The 18,158-nt window shown below is 40.7% G+C and overlaps 2 protein-coding genes, 1 long non-coding RNA gene and 1 other non-coding gene across 5 annotated transcripts; 2 read left to right on the top strand and 2 right to left on the bottom strand.

Annotated features, from left to right (window-relative positions):
- Positions 1–1,366: 1,366 nt before the first annotated feature.
- LOC144894569 (uncharacterized) lies at positions 1,367–10,158 on the bottom strand. Of its 2 annotated transcripts, none has more exons than XR_013625192.1 (4): positions 10,033–10,158; positions 9,811–9,945; positions 9,311–9,521; positions 1,367–2,262 (listed from the first exon to the last, which is right to left on the bottom strand). It is a non-coding gene; the product is annotated as an uncharacterized LOC144894569 (long non-coding RNA). The 2 variants fall into 2 exon arrangements; XR_013625193.1 differs by having other exon boundaries at positions 10,049–10,158.
- Positions 10,159–10,227: 69 nt separating this feature from the next.
- Positions 10,228–10,299, top strand: trnae-uuc (transfer RNA glutamic acid (anticodon UUC)). The gene has a single exon. It is a non-coding gene; the product is annotated as a tRNA-Glu (tRNA).
- Positions 10,300–11,139: 840 nt separating this feature from the next.
- LOC131138497 (microfibrillar-associated protein 3-like) lies at positions 11,140–13,494 on the bottom strand. Its single transcript, XM_058087460.2, has 3 exons — positions 13,372–13,494; positions 12,803–13,060; positions 11,140–12,243 (listed from the first exon to the last, which is right to left on the bottom strand). The coding sequence occupies exons 2-3, from the start codon at positions 13,017–13,019 to the stop codon at positions 11,618–11,620; spliced, it is 843 nt and encodes a 280-aa protein (XP_057943443.2). The 5' UTR covers positions 13,020–13,060; positions 13,372–13,494; the 3' UTR covers positions 11,140–11,617.
- Positions 13,495–13,714: 220 nt separating this feature from the next.
- On the top strand, positions 13,715–18,068 carry fam114a2 (family with sequence similarity 114 member A2). Its single transcript, XM_058087229.2, has 14 exons — positions 13,715–13,964; positions 14,608–14,806; positions 14,864–14,963; positions 15,031–15,132; positions 15,209–15,315; positions 16,018–16,152; positions 16,226–16,390; positions 16,464–16,587; positions 16,847–16,932; positions 17,025–17,117; positions 17,231–17,355; positions 17,418–17,490; positions 17,571–17,624; positions 17,694–18,068. The coding sequence occupies exons 2-14, from the start codon at positions 14,630–14,632 to the stop codon at positions 17,793–17,795; spliced, it is 1,443 nt and encodes a 480-aa protein (XP_057943212.2). The 5' UTR covers positions 13,715–13,964; positions 14,608–14,629; the 3' UTR covers positions 17,796–18,068.
- Positions 18,069–18,158: the final 90 nt, after the last annotated feature.

Below are 18,158 nucleotides of genomic sequence, written 5' to 3'. Positions count from 1 at the left end.
TGCTGTGACAGAACTTGAACCAATGTGTTGCAAACTCCATGATAGAAATCACATTCAAGTGATGTGTAGATGCTTGATTAATTAACGCTTGATTCCATTGTGTCTCGTCAGTGACCCATAAGTCATGTGATTAAAATGAATTCAATCCAATGGGATTATGTTTCAAATGGAACATTTTGTGGTTGGACATGGAAAGTCCGACACACTCCCAGTGTCAAACAACACCACAAAGAGCCAATGAAAATGATTCACTTTCCACACTGGAGTCCCTCAGGGTTCTGTTCTAGGACTATTGGTGTTTTTTTCCCTGATAAAAAGTTAGATCAAGTTAATATTATGAGAATAAAGCAAACAAATAAATATAAAGACAGAATATTACAGGAATATGTTTTTAAAATAAAAAATACTTATGAGAATGAACTTAAACATTTCAAGAAACCTGTAATTTTTCCAAAAAAACATTTTAGAAAAATTATTATTATAAATTTTGCAAGTGATTGTAGAAATATTACAGGCATATAGTCATATCTTTACAAGAAAAGTTGGAATATTACTAGGAAAAATATCAGCAAATTATGCAAATAAAGTCCTAATATTACAACTATCAAGTAGGAACTTTAGGAAAAGTAATGTATTTCTATGAAGAGTACACAACACATACATGCATAAAAAAAAGTCATAAAATAAAAATACGGTCCAAAGTAATACTGATAGTGGAAATATTATTTAGTCTCAAATGATTTTTTGTGTTATTTCTTTGCACTGTGATTATGTATGTCGATTTGTTACATGATCAACGATAAAGAGATGGACAAACGTTTGAGAAAATCGTCTCAGAGTTCTCAGAGAAGGTCCTGAGCTTTGCCATCGGGGCTAAATTGAAGACCACGCATATCATGTACAGTTGGGTCTCCTGCGCTTTTGCCTGGTCTGATACTTAAAGAAGTAAGATCCATTGAGTTTTGTGGTTTCGTCAAATCAATCACTCAAAAATGCTGACTTGTAAAAAATGAAAAGTCCTCAGTCCCACTCCTAACGTAGGCCACCGTCCTATAGACCATCATCTACTATCATCAACTAAGCATTTATGGGATTTTACCAGAGATGGCCAGCACTATCAAGAGATTCATTCATTCATTCATTTTCTACCGCTTGGGCCAGTCGCCAGCCAATCACAGGGCACATATAGACAAACAACCATTCACACTCACATTCATACCTATGGACAATTTGGAGTCGGCAATTAACCTAGCATGTTTTTGGAATGTGGGAGGAAACCGGAGTACCCGGAGAAAACCCACGCGTGCACGGGGAGAACATGCAAACTCCACACAGAGATGGCCGAGGGTGGAATTGAACCCCACTCGACCGCCGCGCCGCCCACTATCAAGAGATGATGAGCCAAAAATCCCCATTTTAACTTCTAGTCTCATGGCTTCTTCCAATAAAAGTACACTGATGTCATTCAATTCAAATGATTGTTTTTCCCACTTCAAGTAACATATCTACACGATAGGAAAGACAACCGCACCGGGAGAATTGATTGATGTGACAATAAGAGATTGGTCTGCTTTATGTTTTTCAAATGGATTCTAGCTGGTTGTAAATTATTTCCTTGTAGAAGACACACACACACACACACACTCCCTGCTTTGATGGTTAAAAAAATGATTCCAAGGACATAAAAAGTGAAAGTGATGTTGGCAGAGAAGTTTGTTTTCCAGGGAATTGTTTACCTCTGGGTAGTCTGATGCAACTACAAAAGCAGCAGGCAGCCCAGATTAAGCAGGTGATAATTTGATCAACCCCCGGCACCAAGCAGCTGTTCTACGTGATGATGTTCCCCCCAGCGCCATAAAAACCAGCTCCGTTCCATGATAGCGGATCCTTGCACGTTCACAACTTCAAAGTTTACAGTCATTCCTCACAATATCGCGGTTTGATTACTATGTCAGGAAGTAAACATGGCATCCTTACACTTAAAAAGTTAACATTTTACAGAGAAAATGAAAACAAAAAGTTTGTGCGGTTGCCAAATTTATCAAAAAGCATCTCCCATGTTTCCCAGCTGTTTGCAATAAAAAAAAAAGAAATCAGAAATGTAAAAATGCGGCACCTGCTTCACTTTCCCGCAAAACAACCGCCACCTGTCTCCTGGAGCTTCCGAAGCCCTGCTGTGTGTGCCGCTCATGTGATTAATGTTCAATCATGGCCGCCGGCGTCTCTCAACAAAAGGCGAGCTCGGCGTGTGTCTCACGGCATCTGCAAGAGAAGCAAACAAAACCTGAAACGTTGTCATTTTCCATCTCTTGGGTCTTCCCGCCTCGCCTAGCCTCGCCTCGCCTCGCCCTCCGCCATCCATCACATCTCTTCTTCTACGTCGGTGTAGTGCATGTTAGTGGTTTTTGCCACTAATGGGGAAAAAATGGTATGTTTTGTAAGTGAAAGGGCATGAGTGAAGTGATGCATGTGATTGTTCCTCATTGTTAAGAACGCAGCTTTTGCTTTTCACACTTTGGAAGCACACAAATTGCCAAACAACGTAAAAGCCAGCATGGAGAGCTTTCAGAGTCCCCGATTTAAATAACGTAAGCTTTTATTGGTCATGAACATCATTTATTTGCTGACTGCTTTCACTGTAATAAATGAATACAGTATTTTTACATTACTATAGATACCTAATATATTTTAATCAGAAGAAAGGAAGACATTTAAGTATGGAATGTTTACTTGAGTAATTTACTTAATTATTTTGATAATATAATAAGCATGTATTTACGAGCTTATTTATGTAAAATTGCAACTTCCTCTTGATATTTTGACTTTATTTTTGCAAAATTACAGTGTTTTTTTGTAATATTTCAACTTTCTTCTAATAATGATGACTTTATTCTCATAATTAAGGATGTCCAATAATTAGCGGTTCCAATAATTATCAGCAGAATAAAAAAATGGTGGTTGATTTCGGTATCAGATTTTATTCTTGATCATAAAAAACAATATTTAAATTAAAAATGCTGTATACAACTTTACAAAGATACAACTTTTCCGATATCGCTATCGGAAAATGAAAGTTGGACATTATCGGCATATTGGTTTTTCAAAAAAAGCCAATATCAGACATCCCTACTCAGAGTATTTTGACTTTATTCCCATAATATTGTAAATTTTTCCTCATCATTTTCCAAAAATTACTACTTTATTTTGTCTTGTTTGTTTCTTATATTACATTTATAATACAACTTTTTCTCTACCCCCTTCAACTATTTCAACATTAACATTTTTTACTCATATTTCTGACTTCATTCTTGCAATATTAAAACATTTTCCACAGCATATTTTTTTTATTTTAAACTTTTTTTTGCTTCTGGAATACAACAACATGCATACCTGGAGAGCTGTGAAGCATAGGAGCACATTCAAGGTTCAAAATACGTGGCATGTCCAGGCCTTCATTTTTATTATTTTTTTTTTAAATGAAATATTTTGACCAGAAAGATAACAGCCACCTGGTGTTCAACTCCGAAACGAAAAAGAAAGCACTGGAAAGTTGTCAAAGGGAATTTGTTAAATCTCCCCACGTCGATGACTGTGAAAAAGCAATTTATAACATCAAAAGATTTTGTCCTTGCTCCGAGTTCACGCTCAGTCTCCTGACTGTCTGACATCTGATGTGGATGTAAAATCAAACGACGCCGCCAGCTCTGATCACACCTGAACTCACACACATTTAATTAAGTCGCAGCCAAACAATGGGACGGTTCTGCAAGCTCTTTGCCCGTATAGTGACACCCTTTTTCAGTCATGCCATTAAAAAAAACTTTCAATTGCATACAGAATGTCATAATTATATCAGTGTCATATCATTCATGTTACACTATCCACTTTTCTTTTTGGTCCTGTCAGTACTTTTTTTTTTTAATCTAAAAGTTTGGCCTTGTTTTTTTTCCCACATTCCCACTCCTGCAGTGCCATCTATTTTCGTACCCTGTTTTTCACCACCTCGGTTTTTGCCAAGCAAGATGTATTGTATCCTGTTGGGTTCTTTCCTAAGCACTGCATTATTAAAGACTCTTTCTGACTGAAACATTTTTGTCTGGCTCTGCATCTGAGATCCTTACCTTGATTAAACTGAACACGTATTAAGTATCTTTACAAAGTAATATCGCCAGCTACTGGCCTGGCATGCATAGTGCGAACGTTATGTCGTTTTAACAAGTCCACATGAATATGAATCATTTCAGAACCTCAGAAAGTTGTAGTAAAAAAATGATTTGTTTGGTCCTGCAGACGTATGGCCCAACTTGTATTCAGATATAAGTAGTGTGTCAGAAGAGGGAATAAATACAACCCAAGTGTCCACATCCTAGCTAAAACTGCATTTATAAATGTGTTATGATACTGCTACGCTTGTCCAGCAGTGACGAAGTGAGAAGAGCAGCATGGAAAATGGAGGAGCCGGCCTAAAGAGTTTGAAATGCATCATTAACAAACTCCCTTCGGGACCACTGGAAAGAGACAGAAACCAGACTGGTCGGGAAATCAATAGATGGAATCAGCATGGGCAGAGTCGATACGGCAAGGAACACAGGAACAGACTGTACACTCCGATACTGACGGATGGTACGGTATAAAACTTAACTTCCTACAGTCACAGAATCTCGTGACACTGACATGAGATTAAAAAGTCATGAGATTTCCTAAAACCATTAGATGAACCATGAAGAACTGTGGCATCGCTACTAGGAATGATAATACAGTATAATATTGAAGTGGAAGTATGCCAGGCAGTATTGGAGTGCTTTACGCACACTATAAACCCTGCAATGCAACCAACCTTGTGTTGTCAGTTGTTTTTTTTCCCCTGCATCGGAGTTGAACAGCTGTGGTGCCAATCTCTCAGCAAAAGCTGTAGTAATTCTATATTTGATCAAAGTTACTTAAGACTTGTCAGATCATAACACAAATATGTTCAGATTTGTTTGCAACCTTAATCACTGTTCCCATTAATAACCACTCATAACACACCTCATACATAGAGGAGATCCGTGTTAAGAATGCAGTCTGCGGGGTGGGGGGGTTCTAAAAGTGAAAGAAAGGAACTGTTTCTTAGAAATTAAGCTGTCAACATAGTATCCGTTTGTGCAATGCAATGCAATGCAGGTCTGAAAGCTGCATAAACCCCTCCACAATGCAACCCAATCACTGACCAGTGACAGAACCAAGAAGGCAGAGTTTGGACACAATCCTCTCTCATCTGGCAGCACCTCGCCTTCCTGACAAAACATGTATGGGTGTCCAAAATGTGGCACAAGGGTCATCTGCGGTACCGAGCTCATTGTAAATATGAAGCAATAAAAAACCCAGCAAGAGTAAGATGGTGAAAAGGCATAATGTAACTAGAAAAAGCAAAAATGTTCATACTAATAACTGATAAAAACATCAAGAATTGTCCTTAAATATATAAGTCAAAAATTCAAGCGCAATAGTACAAATTACCTATGGAAAAAATACATCACAATATATATTATGAGTATTATATATTGTAGCAGGGCGGCACGGCGGTCGTGTGGTTAGCGCGCAGACCTCACAGCTAGGAGACCAGCGTTCAATTCCACCCTCGGCCATCTCTGTGTGGAGTTTGCATGTTCTCCCCGTGCATGCGTGGGTTTTCTCCCACATTCCAAAAAATCATAGGTATGAATGTGAGTGTGAATGGTTGTTTGTCTATATGTGCCCTGTGATTGGCTGTCGACCAGTCCAGGGTGTACCCCGCCTCTCGCCCGAAGACAGCTGGGATAGGCTCCAGCACCCCCCGCGAACCTCGTGAGGAAAAAGCGGCAGAAAATGAATGAATGAATATATTGTAGCAGTGATTTATTTGGTCACAAAATATTGACGCTAATACAGTTTAGCGTCAATTTGTGGGACAATAAACATTTCAAAATGCACTTATATTGTTTTGTGACTCAGTTAAATAAAAGTTTGCTTGTCCAGCCATTTTTTTTTTTTTGCTTTTCTTACAATTTATGTCAAAAAACTAATCTCGTCTTGTTCTGGTGGACCCAATCTCATGCATCATCTTGTCCCCTGACACGCCAATTAATGACATACGTATATATGTCTACTCGAGAAAAGCTTTTTTCCTTCTACCACTCGTTTCCATTGAGTAGCTTTGCTTATGATGGTGTTTGCGCAAGCTGTTGCTGCGGCATGGTCGCCGTGGCGCCATCTCTAAAAGCTCTCATCGAAGAAAAGTCAATCTGCTGAGCGAACTTGCCAAATGCTCAAACACACATTGATGATGTTTGTCTGCGGCCGATAAAACAAAGCGGCGGATGAGACAGCCGCCAAGAGACATCTGGGTTTTGAGGGTGGGATTTTTTTTTTATTGCTTTAGTTCTGGAAAAAGAAAAAAATAATAATTTAAAATGTCATATTCATGAGATTCAATGCAAGCAATTGCCACACAATTAAGTGGCACTTCCAGAGAGATGTTGGATGTAATGTGCTGTGTGTTATGTAAAGTGTCAACGTCAAACATGAGCAGCCAGTCGACGGAGCCTAATGCGAACACGAAATGAAGCCGAGGATGCAGATGTCGTTGCATTAACATGTAAAAGCGGAGAGAGCACTCGGCTTTCATTTAAGAACATGAACGCAGCAGCGTGCTTCTCATCTGCAGCCATCTTCCCTATATGAATCCTGCAAATACCATTTTTAGATATAGGCACCCATGAAATCTGTTTTATTCTTTCATTTTCTACCGCTTTTTCCTCATGAGGGTCGCGGAGGTGCTGGAGCCTATCCCAGCTGTCTTCGGGCGAGAGGCGGGGTACACCCTGGACTGGTGGCCAGCCAATCACAGGGCACATATAGACAAACAACCATTCACACTCACATTCATACCTATGGACAATTTGGAGTCACCAATTAACCTAGCATGTTTTTGGAAAGTGGGAGGAAACTGGAGTACCCGGAGAAAACCCACACATGCACGGGGAGAACATGCAAACTCCACACAGATATGGCCGAGAGTGGAATCAAACCTTGGTCCTCCTAGCTGTGAGGTCTGCGCGCTAACCACTCGACCGCCGTGCCGCCAAAATCTGTTTTATTTCTCCATAAATTAATGTTCCTCAGGATTTAACAAAATATATTTTGAGAGAAACGCATCCATATATCTACTACCCGAGACGGGAATCGAAGCAGGAATTCCCAGGCCAGCTGAGAGACATGTCTTCAACGTCTCCTGGGAGGCATTCGGGAGGCTTCCGTACATGCATCACATGACTATACGTGTGTGACAACTCTGAAAATACATGACTTTCAAATATGATGCAAAATTGACTTGTTTGACACCTATGTGACATAACTATGACATGCATGATATGATGATACTATCCAAATAAAGACCACTGCTATGTAACAACTATTGTAGCTTCAACATACAACTGCAGTTAGTCCGATTTAGTCATTTGATGCTGTTCCACTGTGATGCAGCGTCATCAATCCAACCTGACAAGCTCCTGTATGATGTGTGAAATAAAACTCAAGAAAATCCACTAGAGTTGAGCTGATTAAGTGTCCTTGACGATCTTCTCAGCCTTTTCAAGTGCAGGCTGGCTTTAGTCCAAAACAAGTTGACATATAGTTCTTTTAGAAGGACAAATGGAAAGTGTTGAATCGACTTTTTTTTTCCCCCAAGATAAGGAGTATTTAAGGTATACATTTTGTAGCATCAGCATCAGTCACATATTCTATTTTTCGTCTCAGAGATGCAGCAACAAGTGTATTGGAAGCGAGTGTGTCCAAAATGTGGACTTGATGCTGAAATTTCGTTTAAAACTGCTTCTATTAAGCCCTACTGTGAAGACGCCATTTGTGTGTCTGAAGCTTCAGCGCTAATAAATCACAAAAAGTGCTACTGTGAACTTTATCTATTTTTTTTTTACATACAGACGTCCCTCATTTATCACTTTTTTGTAAACATCATTCCAGCCCTGTAAACATGAACATATTTACATGCATTGACATACATAGACGTACACTTCCAACTCTAATGCTAGCTTTGTTTACATCAAATGCACACTGCTTGTGACACAAGATAAGTCTCCCGCTTTAAACATAGCGGTACTATAAACAAAGCTAACTAGTATTTATTTTACGTAAACATAAAAATGGTCAACAAAAGCAAGCAAATATTAACCACTTCCACACTGAATAATAAACCTCACCTGGTTAGTTTATTCTCTGAAGTGAAACAAAATGATCCAACTTACAGCTCCCACGTCTGTAGATGACTAACCCATAGTTTAGTGGAGCTAACTAAAGCGATAAATTCCAAATTAACTACCAATAAATACACCAAAAAACAGTTTCAATTGAGCAGCTGCACCTAGAAAACACTGCTGGTGTAGTGGCAGCATGTAAGATTCCTAGACAGCGCACGTTTGCTTTGGCGAGTTGAATCTAGCAACGCACATGAACAAAATAATTGTTGCTATCTGTTTCATTGAACATGACCACCACAACGTATCCACGGGACATTGGAGTTCAATCAGCTGCTATACTGCGCGCGGGGGAAGTTGTTCAATTACAGTTTCTCTCATAAATTCATCAACATCATAGCCTATAATTCACTGGCGAGTTGCCGTGACCCAAATATGACAGAATGTTATCACCATGCATTCAGTACATAGCTGATTGTGGGCCTTGGCAGACCCTAAAATACCGAGCCCTGGCTCTCTGACAGCCTGTCTTAGAGTGAATTATGTAAATAAAAGCAGATCCTAAAGCCCCATATTTGCATGGCGGCATGAATAGTAACAGCTATTACATTGATGTCACGCAGCCTTATATCACAGACAAGCGCCTCCCACCTCCCTCCTACCTGCGTGCGAGAACATGGGAGGACGGAGGTCAATACATATTTCATGAGTTGGAAAACTGCATATTCATCACGTGTCTGTCATCCTGGGGAGTCCGGACTGTCTGAGGCTGTGCCACCAAGCGATCTTTGACCAATCAGCCAAAAGCTAGACAGTCATCTAATGTGACGGTCCTGCCAATTGAGAGTAGGCCCAGCCAAGCCAAGCCAGCAAAAGGAGGAATCTTGTTGGCTGATCAACTGTTGTGCGATGATAAGCAAGCCAAAGCAAGTGCCAATAAGGGATTTGGAGAAAATCTGCAGCTATTTTCACACCAGCAGGAATATTTTTAATCTTAACATTCATTACTATTAATATATATTTTTATAATACACATTACAAGAGTAAACACACAGTCAGGATGATGCCAAGATACTCACATTGTCTTGTCGCTGTCCTCTAGCGTGATTGGAAATACAATAAAACACAGTACATAGTAAGGGCACACAGAACAAATACATATTCATTTAAAATAATGAATCTGTCATTTATGCAGGCGGATGTTTTATTTCCAGTCCATGACATCCACTGGATAATTCAAGTCCTTTCTTCCCTCTCTGCTTGAAACTCTGGTCTGGTTTGATGAATGATCTGTAGAGCAGATCAATTCTATTTAGATAAGCTCCACTCCAGAGACGACAGATCAGGGAATGGGGGGGTGGATTTTTTTTTCTACTCGTCTTATTTTTTGGGAAAGATTCAAGGTTATTGTGATGTGTGCTGCTCTCCAGAATGATTTTTCTTAAAAACAATAGGTCAGTGTAATTCACTGGGTTTTAGCCTGCAGCGTGTGTTTCTGTCAAACCGCTCATATAATCTCATATTAAATATCACTTACTGGCACAAAACTGTACAAAACATACTCTATTAACTGACTTACCATCTGTGAGATTCTGTAGTTTGTTGTCCAAAGAGAAGAAGATAATGAAGTTTTGAAAGTTTTTTACCATTCATGTGGTGGCTAACGTCAAAAACTTTGAAGTTGAGTGACGACTTCATGACGACAACATGGCGTCTGCTCGTCGTAAGTGAAACAAAAAAAATCACAAGTAACTGTTTTAAAGCCTATAACGAAATATTTGCACTTGTTTGACACACACACCTTGTTTTAAGTTTACCTTGCATTGAAGTTGAATATAAAAACGAAGCGGTTGTTATCGTAATTTTCGTCAACATGGCTAATTTGGTTTAGCTAGTTAGCTTGGCTGTAAAGTAGCATGTAACATGTCATGTCTGTAGTCGTTTCAGTCAGATACAGCATTAATAAAAGAACTACGGGGAAACTAACTTGTATCCGTCCCATATGGTCTAGCGGTTAGGATTCCTGGTTTTCACCCAGGCGGCCCGGGTTCGACTCCCGGTATGGGAACGCTCTTTTGCCCTACTATACAAAATTGTAAATCTAAATGCATTTAAACTAGCACATTCGAGTCCACAACCACTTTACTTGACCTTAATGTGGAACTACTAATCACACAGCATACACTGACAAAACGTGACTTTTACGATTACGTAATGTATTTGAACGCACCCCCACGTTGCTATTAATAACGCAGTTGAATGTGTTACAAATTGTGCTACACTTAAAAATATATTTGACTTATAAGTATCACCCTTTTTTACTCACACTCATGAGTTACTAGCAAGGCTCCAGAGACAAAAATATGTTGCAAATTGTGAACACTGAGGCTTGAACGCTCATTAAAGGGCTGCTGTTCAATTCTTTTGTTTGGCCAACAGCGCCCCTCAGAGGTTGATATGATTAACTGACCAGGCTGTCCTGTGAATCAGACAGAAATACTATAAATCAAGTGCTTTCTCTTCCATTGCTGCACACAGCAAAACACATTAGAAATGAATAAGACATTTTCTATTCCAGTTAACGTGTTGTAGCTAAACTAATGTTCAAATAATAACAGTATTCTCTTCTGGAAAAGGTCACTTGGTATTGCTTATGCATTTTCTTTTAAAGGCTTTTTTGTAGTGAAGCTCAACCTATAATTGTTTTGCTGACTAAAACAAATGCAGCCATCAAATGTGCATTTGCCTTTTTTGTGTCGGGTGGCTGACAGCGCGTGTCGACACAAAAACAAGTGTGTGTGTGTGTGTTGTCAAACTGAGCACAAATCAACATGCAATAGAAATGCAGCTCAAGTGTGAGAGGAAAAGTAGAAGTGGAGCTCAGATAATAACTTGGTTTGGTTCCATTAAGAGTAGATTTCCCCACCGTATGATTTATTAACGGTACAAGCAATACTTTAAGAAACATTTAAACATTCTTAACAGACATACAACTGTAAAAAAATGTGATTTACGTCAACTTCTATAACATAGTTGAAACAGTTTGCTATACTTCATTTTCCCAAAACGTTAAATTAATAGCATTTTTTAAATATAGATATCTATAAAATGAGACAAAATTACAACATGCGTTTATTTTTATACATTTTATACATTGACTAATGTTGTTGAAGTTGTATTTAAAACTAAATTATGTCGTTTTTCAAGTGTAAATGTTAGTTTTTTTTAATGTAATCATTTTTACTAACGATAATAAAATGTGTCAAACAGGAGAAACAATGTATTAATTTAGTATAGTTTTTCAATAATTTAAAGAAATTATTGGGGTTTTTTTGTACTTGTAAATCTGCATGTTTTGGAATCTGTGAAGATGTTAAAGGTGAAGCTCACGTCGAGTGTACGGCCACCTGGACATCAGCACCGCTGCGCTCTCCCTTGCCCTCCCCTGACATCAACACCACCTCTTCTTCCTGATTCTCTGGGAGGCCTACTTCCTGCCTGCTCTCGAGAGGCTCTGTCTCAGGGTTGACGACGTCCTCCACAAACGTGCGGCAGTTGAGGATGAGCGGCGGCAGGGGGACGCTGCGTGCCAGCTCCTCTATGTACCGCGCAAACTCCTTGGTCTTGAACTGCGTCACCTTAGCCAGCTCCAGCGTCTTGGCCGACGTGATGATGGGGATGTGCTTAGCGATCTCAAAGGCCTTCTGGAGCTTTTCCGCCCCATCGGTGCGGAAAAACTCGTTGATGGCTAGCTCGGTCTTCTTCAGGTGTTTGCTGACCATGCAGAGCAAGGCCACGTTGAGGATTAAGGTGATGGAGAAGGTCACCAGGCAGACAATGACGTAATATAAGCCCAGGCCGCTGTGGGTGTAGGCCACGCGCACCGTGATGGTGAAGTTGGCGTCCCGGAATTCTGAGTCATTGGAGGCGACACATGTGTAGCGGCCGCGGTCCTCGAAGGAGATGGCGCTTATGTTGAGTTGTCCTGTCTCGTCAATGCTCCACTTTCCACCTAGAACCACAACAACAACAACAAAAAACACCAGTTAGTCCAGCTTTAGCCTTGTCATGTCACGTGGCTGCTTGCTGCTGGGCATAAGTTGTCTCACACAGCAAAGAAAGGACAAGGAGACTTGGCAGAAATGTAGCTAAGTCATGTTAATTTATTTAGCTAATCATACTTTTTTAAAAGTAAATTAGAATTGTATCAGCACTAAATCCAAGAATGTAAACACAAGCCAACCAACAGTTTAACATTCTTATTTAAAAGACTACTTAACTGTTATTTACACTGTAATTCATTTAAAAAATGCAGTTGTGGACATTGCTGTTCCACTTAAATCCTGTAGATGGTGGTAATGTGCATTTTTACACTTTGCTGTTCCACCTAAATCCTGTAGGTGGAGGTAATGTGCGGTTTTACACATTGCTGTTCCACCCAAGTCCTGTAGAAAGTGGTAATGTGCATTTTTACCAACACCGAGAAATTAAAAAAAACAGCCATTGTGGAATGAAAATGATCCTATAGCAGTACTAAACATTTTAGTGCGTTTGTCGGTCGGCAAACCTACCTGGGTCCTCCACCAGCAGGCGTCCGTTGGGGCTGTACCACCTGACGTCATCGCGGACCCCAGTCACGTTGCACTCAATCAGGACGCTGGTTCCTTCCCTCACCACAATACTGGAGAATGTGGTCCCGGCTTCCGTACGGTTTTCTGCGCCATCAACCATCCAGATGGAGGAAAGCAAGAGTGCTAACAGCATGGGGTTGTTTTTAGCTGCTGACATGAGGACCTTCTATCTTGGGTGCATATGTAAATATGACATACCTGCAGAAGATGAGGAAATAGTAGTTTTGCAGGTTAGGCAACATTTTACACTCGTTAACAAATACTGTAATTGAGTAGTACAGATTATATCATACTTAAAAATCAAATAATATTGATTTAGTCAATAATGTCTGCATTCCCCGCCATTACTAAAGCACACACGTTCATAAATGGCACACAAACAGTTGAAAACATGTGCCGCTAAATCAAGTCTCACTACTCCGGTGGAGTGTAATACATTTAAGCAAATGTTTAATTAAATGCTTACCATTTGTGCGTATATATACAATAATTTAATATTTTAATATTACCGTCAAAACTGCGCTGGAAATCAAAACCTTCGTTCGGTGCTTCTCCTTCCGCATTCAGGTATGAATTGGAGCGAGTGGGCGTGGCTTGCCAGCAGGTGAATACAGTACTTTCTTGAGTAAAACTACATTAGTATTTGAGTGTCCTGGTTTTGCTAAAACATCAATATAATTCATACAATAAGGAGGACACCATAATTCATTATTTTTCAATCAGATTCTTATTTTTAGGTCTCGTGAATAAACGGGATATCTTCCGGAAAAAGTTTTATTTTCAGGGCGGAAGTAGTTTTAAAACCGGAAGTATCCTTTACTTAAGGGCTTTTATTGCGAAGTTTCCCAACCGGATAAGCTGTCTTTACTGTACACAAACAGGGGCGAGTAAAAACAAAATGTGACGTGGCTAATCCATCCGTGGAAGACAAAAGACAGAAACTCCAATATGAAGAACCAATAGACATTTTACAGCAGAACTCATCTCCGAATTAAACAGCAGTATATTGTAGCCACGTATAAACGGATAAGGTAAACTAACCATAAAGACAGTGTAGAAACTGCTAGCATCAACACAACGCTTTTGCCAGCTGGGGCATCAGGTGAGTTGTTGATACATTATGGACACATTTAAATATAACCGATAGTTCACTGTAACTATAATATATCAGCTGTCCTATTTTTTTTTGCTTTGAAATAACCATATCAGTTTGAGTAATACAACTTTGTTTACATCCGTTTAAATGTCTACAATAAACGCCAAAGAAAATCAAAGGACACGATAAAATTGCCATAAGTTATGTGACTTAGCTATGTAGCTATTGCAGATTAAGATTTCCATATTGAACTGTTTTACGTAGTGACTTTTTGTGCTCTTGTTTACGGTTGGTGCTCAGAATAATGCTATGTTTTTGTTTTAATACACTTTGTGGCTGGTGGCATGTGTTTACTCAACTGCAGACAGTACCAGGCGTCCATTAGGTGTATTGACTTTGCGTGGTGGGGGGGGGGCTTTAGTTGTTTGTGATCATAGTAATATAGATTTTACATGTGTCCCCCTGCGGTTTACATATTTTGGCGGTGGAGATGCGATCAGCCTCTCTAAAAATCATCCAGAAAGTAAAACCTGCAAGAATGCGTCATAAAATAATTGTGATCACTCCACCACCAAGCACAGCAGGTTTACAGGTACCACCTGTACTGTGAGTACCGTTCAACTTAATGGTGATGTTGTATTTGTTGAAGGTAATGTGCTAAAGAGTGGGCGATGTCAGACAACGAGGCTAACGCAGCAGAAGCCCCTGAAGCACCGGACACCGAAACAACCAACGGTGCCCCACCTGACGTCGCGACGGATGTGGCCCCCACGAGAAAAGCCAGGAGGAGGGCGGAGCTTAAAGCGGAAGTGGAGGAGACACAGGAAGTAGAAGAGCAACCTCCGAAGGTAATAACAATGACAGTTCAATTTAAGAATATGAGTAATTAAGAGTTTTTCCCATAGGCGTCCAGTGAGTCTACAGTTTCCCAGGGAGGGTGGGGTTACTGGGGCAACTGGGGGAAATCCATCCTGTCCACTGCAACGGCCACTGTGGCCACTGTGGGTATGTATTCCTGGCTGTCAAAAGACCACCAAGCTGGCTCACCTTAATGTTCCTGTTTCTTGGCCAGGTCAGGGGTTGACCCAGGTCATCGAGAAGGCCGAGACATCGCTGGGCATCCCGAGTCCTACGGAGATGTCTGCTCAAGTGGACGAGGAGCAGAAAGAACAAGGTGCAACATAAAAGTACCATCGATACTGCAAATATTCCTTTAACTTAACACAATGGTGTTTTTCTTCGTATTGAAGCCCTAGAAACTCCCACTGAGATGGACCAAGTGGCGGGAGATGGCGCGTCAGCGGTAGGGAGCGCCATGGGGATGTTGACATCGCTTACCAGCGCCGTTCAGAGCACAGTAAGCCTGAAAGAAAGCACATTATCACATACTACAGTATTAATTGGCTCTGTACCCTAGAAAGCGCCCATGAATGATACGGGAAAAGGCCGAAATGATACTGTGTCAAAGCCCAGGGCAGTGATACTGATAAAATATAGAGTTTAACCATGTCCAGTATCAGCCCCCGTAGCTGTCCACTCAGAGCGCGCTGCTCTGGTATCGTGCCCGTGAAACAACCAATCAGAGAACAGCGCACGAGCGTGAACACACAGCATTTGTTTTGCTGCCCAAACTTGATTAATGGAACTTTAATTGTCAGACATTGATAAGATAAGACTGTTGATAAAATATTATTGTTGAAATATTTTTGCAATTATTATTATAATACATGTAATAAACTGAACATTTTCTGGAAACAAAATGGTCTTTTGATTAAATAGTACGTGATAATAAGCTCATGATTAAATAGTATGTGATAATAAGATCATCACATGGTTTGTCTGGTATCAGGCCCAGTATCATGATACCTGGCCTGATACCAGACAAACCATGTGATAACCTATAAGTATCAGTACATGTCTTAGCGTTTGGTTTACTATATCGATATCTTAACCCATTTTAGCCACTAAAAAGCCCAAAAAAAAGTATAAAAAATGTCCCAGTTAAATGGTTATTACTCTGTGAAGGTGTCTACTGAGGCTTCTGGTGTTGTGCTTGCAGGGTAAGACAGTCATCAGTGGTGGTCTGGATGCTCTGGAGTTCATCGGGAAAAAGACGATGGATGTGATAGCAGAGGGCGATCCCGGCTTCAAGAAAACCAAAGGGCTCATGATCAGGAACTCAACTCTCTCGCAGGTAAACAAATGAAGCAGGTGACCGGATTGGTCACAGAGACCGGGCTGATGTTTCCGTTCTTGGTCATGGTCAGGTGCTGAGGGAGGCAAAGGAGAGAGAAGAGCTTCAGACATCCAAAGAGGAGTCATCGGACGCAGAGAAGAAAGCGGTCGCTCACTACGGAGTGATGTTTGACGAATATCAGGGTCTGTCTCACCTCGAGGCGCTTGAGATGTTATCTCGGGAAAGCGAATCAAAGGTTAGACTCTTGAAAAGATGTCGGCTTCTACGAGAGAGATGGGGACATGTGTTTCTGTTTGGTCTCCCTGCAGGTGAAGTCGGTACTGACAACGCTGTCTGGAGACGAGCTGAGTCAGCTCAGAGAGGAGATGGAGCTCATCAAGGAATCTTTCTCCTTAATGGAGTTTGATGAGGAGGAAGTGGACGAGAAGAAAGGTTAGTTTAACACCAACTGCTGTGGCCTTTTGTTGTCTCATTTTTTTCCCTATCAGTGTACCTCAAGGGCAGCTGTGGATACGGATGTAGTATACCACCACTAATATACTGTTCATTCAGTGAGTGGATGAAGGGAGGTTCCTCAGGCTGGCAAAAGATGCTCGAATGCGTCAAGAATTTTAGGACTATTTTAATCTGACTAGTTAACTCAGAACCGCCTCCTCTTCTTCTGCTTTTACCTCTTTTTTTTTAATTCCAGACAATGATGGCTCGGAGTTTGAGACCGAGCTCACAGAAGCCTTGGAGGGTCTGAGTGTTTCTGCTACAGCCAGCAAACTCAGCAAGGTACTGCTAATGGCACGACGCCTGTTTCTACTATCTTCTAACAGATTGTGACTTGTGACCTCTGACCTCCCCCCCGCCACACACACACACAGGCCTGCAAGGACGCCTGCGCTGTCATTGTTGACTTGAGCAAACCAGCGGAGGGCGACGGCGAGGCGGACGTGAGGACAACACTCACCGTGGAGGTATGGCTTCTGTCTGTTGTGTCATTTAATTCAGCATTATACAGTGGTTAACTTATTTTTGCGCTTGCACGACAGTTGTAACTGCATTGGTAACGAGTTAAGTGTTTAAACAGGAGGTGAACGCCGCAGCCATCAGGAGCCTGGCCCAGCTGACTGCGCGATCCATCGAGCTTTTCCACAAGCTTGCCGAGAGCATCCTCATCTCTAACGCCGTCGTAAAGGCGGACGTCCTGTCGCTGTAAGACCGCATGAGCTGGATGATTGTGCCACTTTATCCAAATACTTTTCTCCTGCATTCAGATTGACGGTCATTCTGTGTAAAGAAGTATCGCTGCTTTCCAAGAAGTTCACCGCTTGTTTAACAGCAGCCGGGGTTAGTTGGTTCAGTTAGTATGATGATAGTCACAAAAGGTTTAAATACATGATTCAGTGATGTGTTTTTTTTTTTCTTAGTCAAACGAGAAGGGAGAAGTCCTCAACCCGCTTATAACTGGAGTATTCCTAGAGGTTTGTGCCTTGAGCTTTCCCAGTAAAATCACAGAATAAGATTTTAAGTAATAAATCATGTCTTCGCAGGCGTCCAATAGTGCCTCCTACATCCAGGACGCCTTTCAGCTCCTGATGCCCATAATGGAGATCTCCCACATCCAGAGGAGAGCGGACATGTCAGAGCAGTGAAGAAGAGAAGTGTTTTTTTCTACGTGGAGTATGCCATCAAAGCAGTGTTAACTATTTTTCAAAAATGTATTAAACTGTTCAACTGCAGAATAATTCATACCACTGCTGCATCATTGTGAACGATCATTCAATAGAAAGACACAAGCATCAGCAGACCTTATTAGCATCCATAAACTCAGGTGGTCATATATGAAGACGGAACTACAGTAATATGCTGCCAGCTTTTGGTCGTTTTGCAGCGTAATATGCAAATCTGTAATATGTGCTTTTGAATAAAACATTTTAAATGTACATGTTGCTTTGTGCTTTTCATTCATTAGAGAATCTTTGACACACATTTTTGCAATGTGTTCTTAAAAAGTG

Source organism: Doryrhamphus excisus, linkage group LG21, assembly GCF_037039965.1.
Source record: "Doryrhamphus excisus strain RoL-2023G ecotype Guam linkage group LG21, RoL_Dexc_Guam_v1.1, whole genome shotgun sequence".
Taxonomy (NCBI): Eukaryota; Metazoa; Chordata; class Actinopteri; order Syngnathiformes; family Syngnathidae; genus Doryrhamphus; species Doryrhamphus excisus.
The sequence above is the reverse complement of the archived record's forward strand: the minus strand, read 5'-3'. Positions and strand labels throughout refer to the sequence as shown.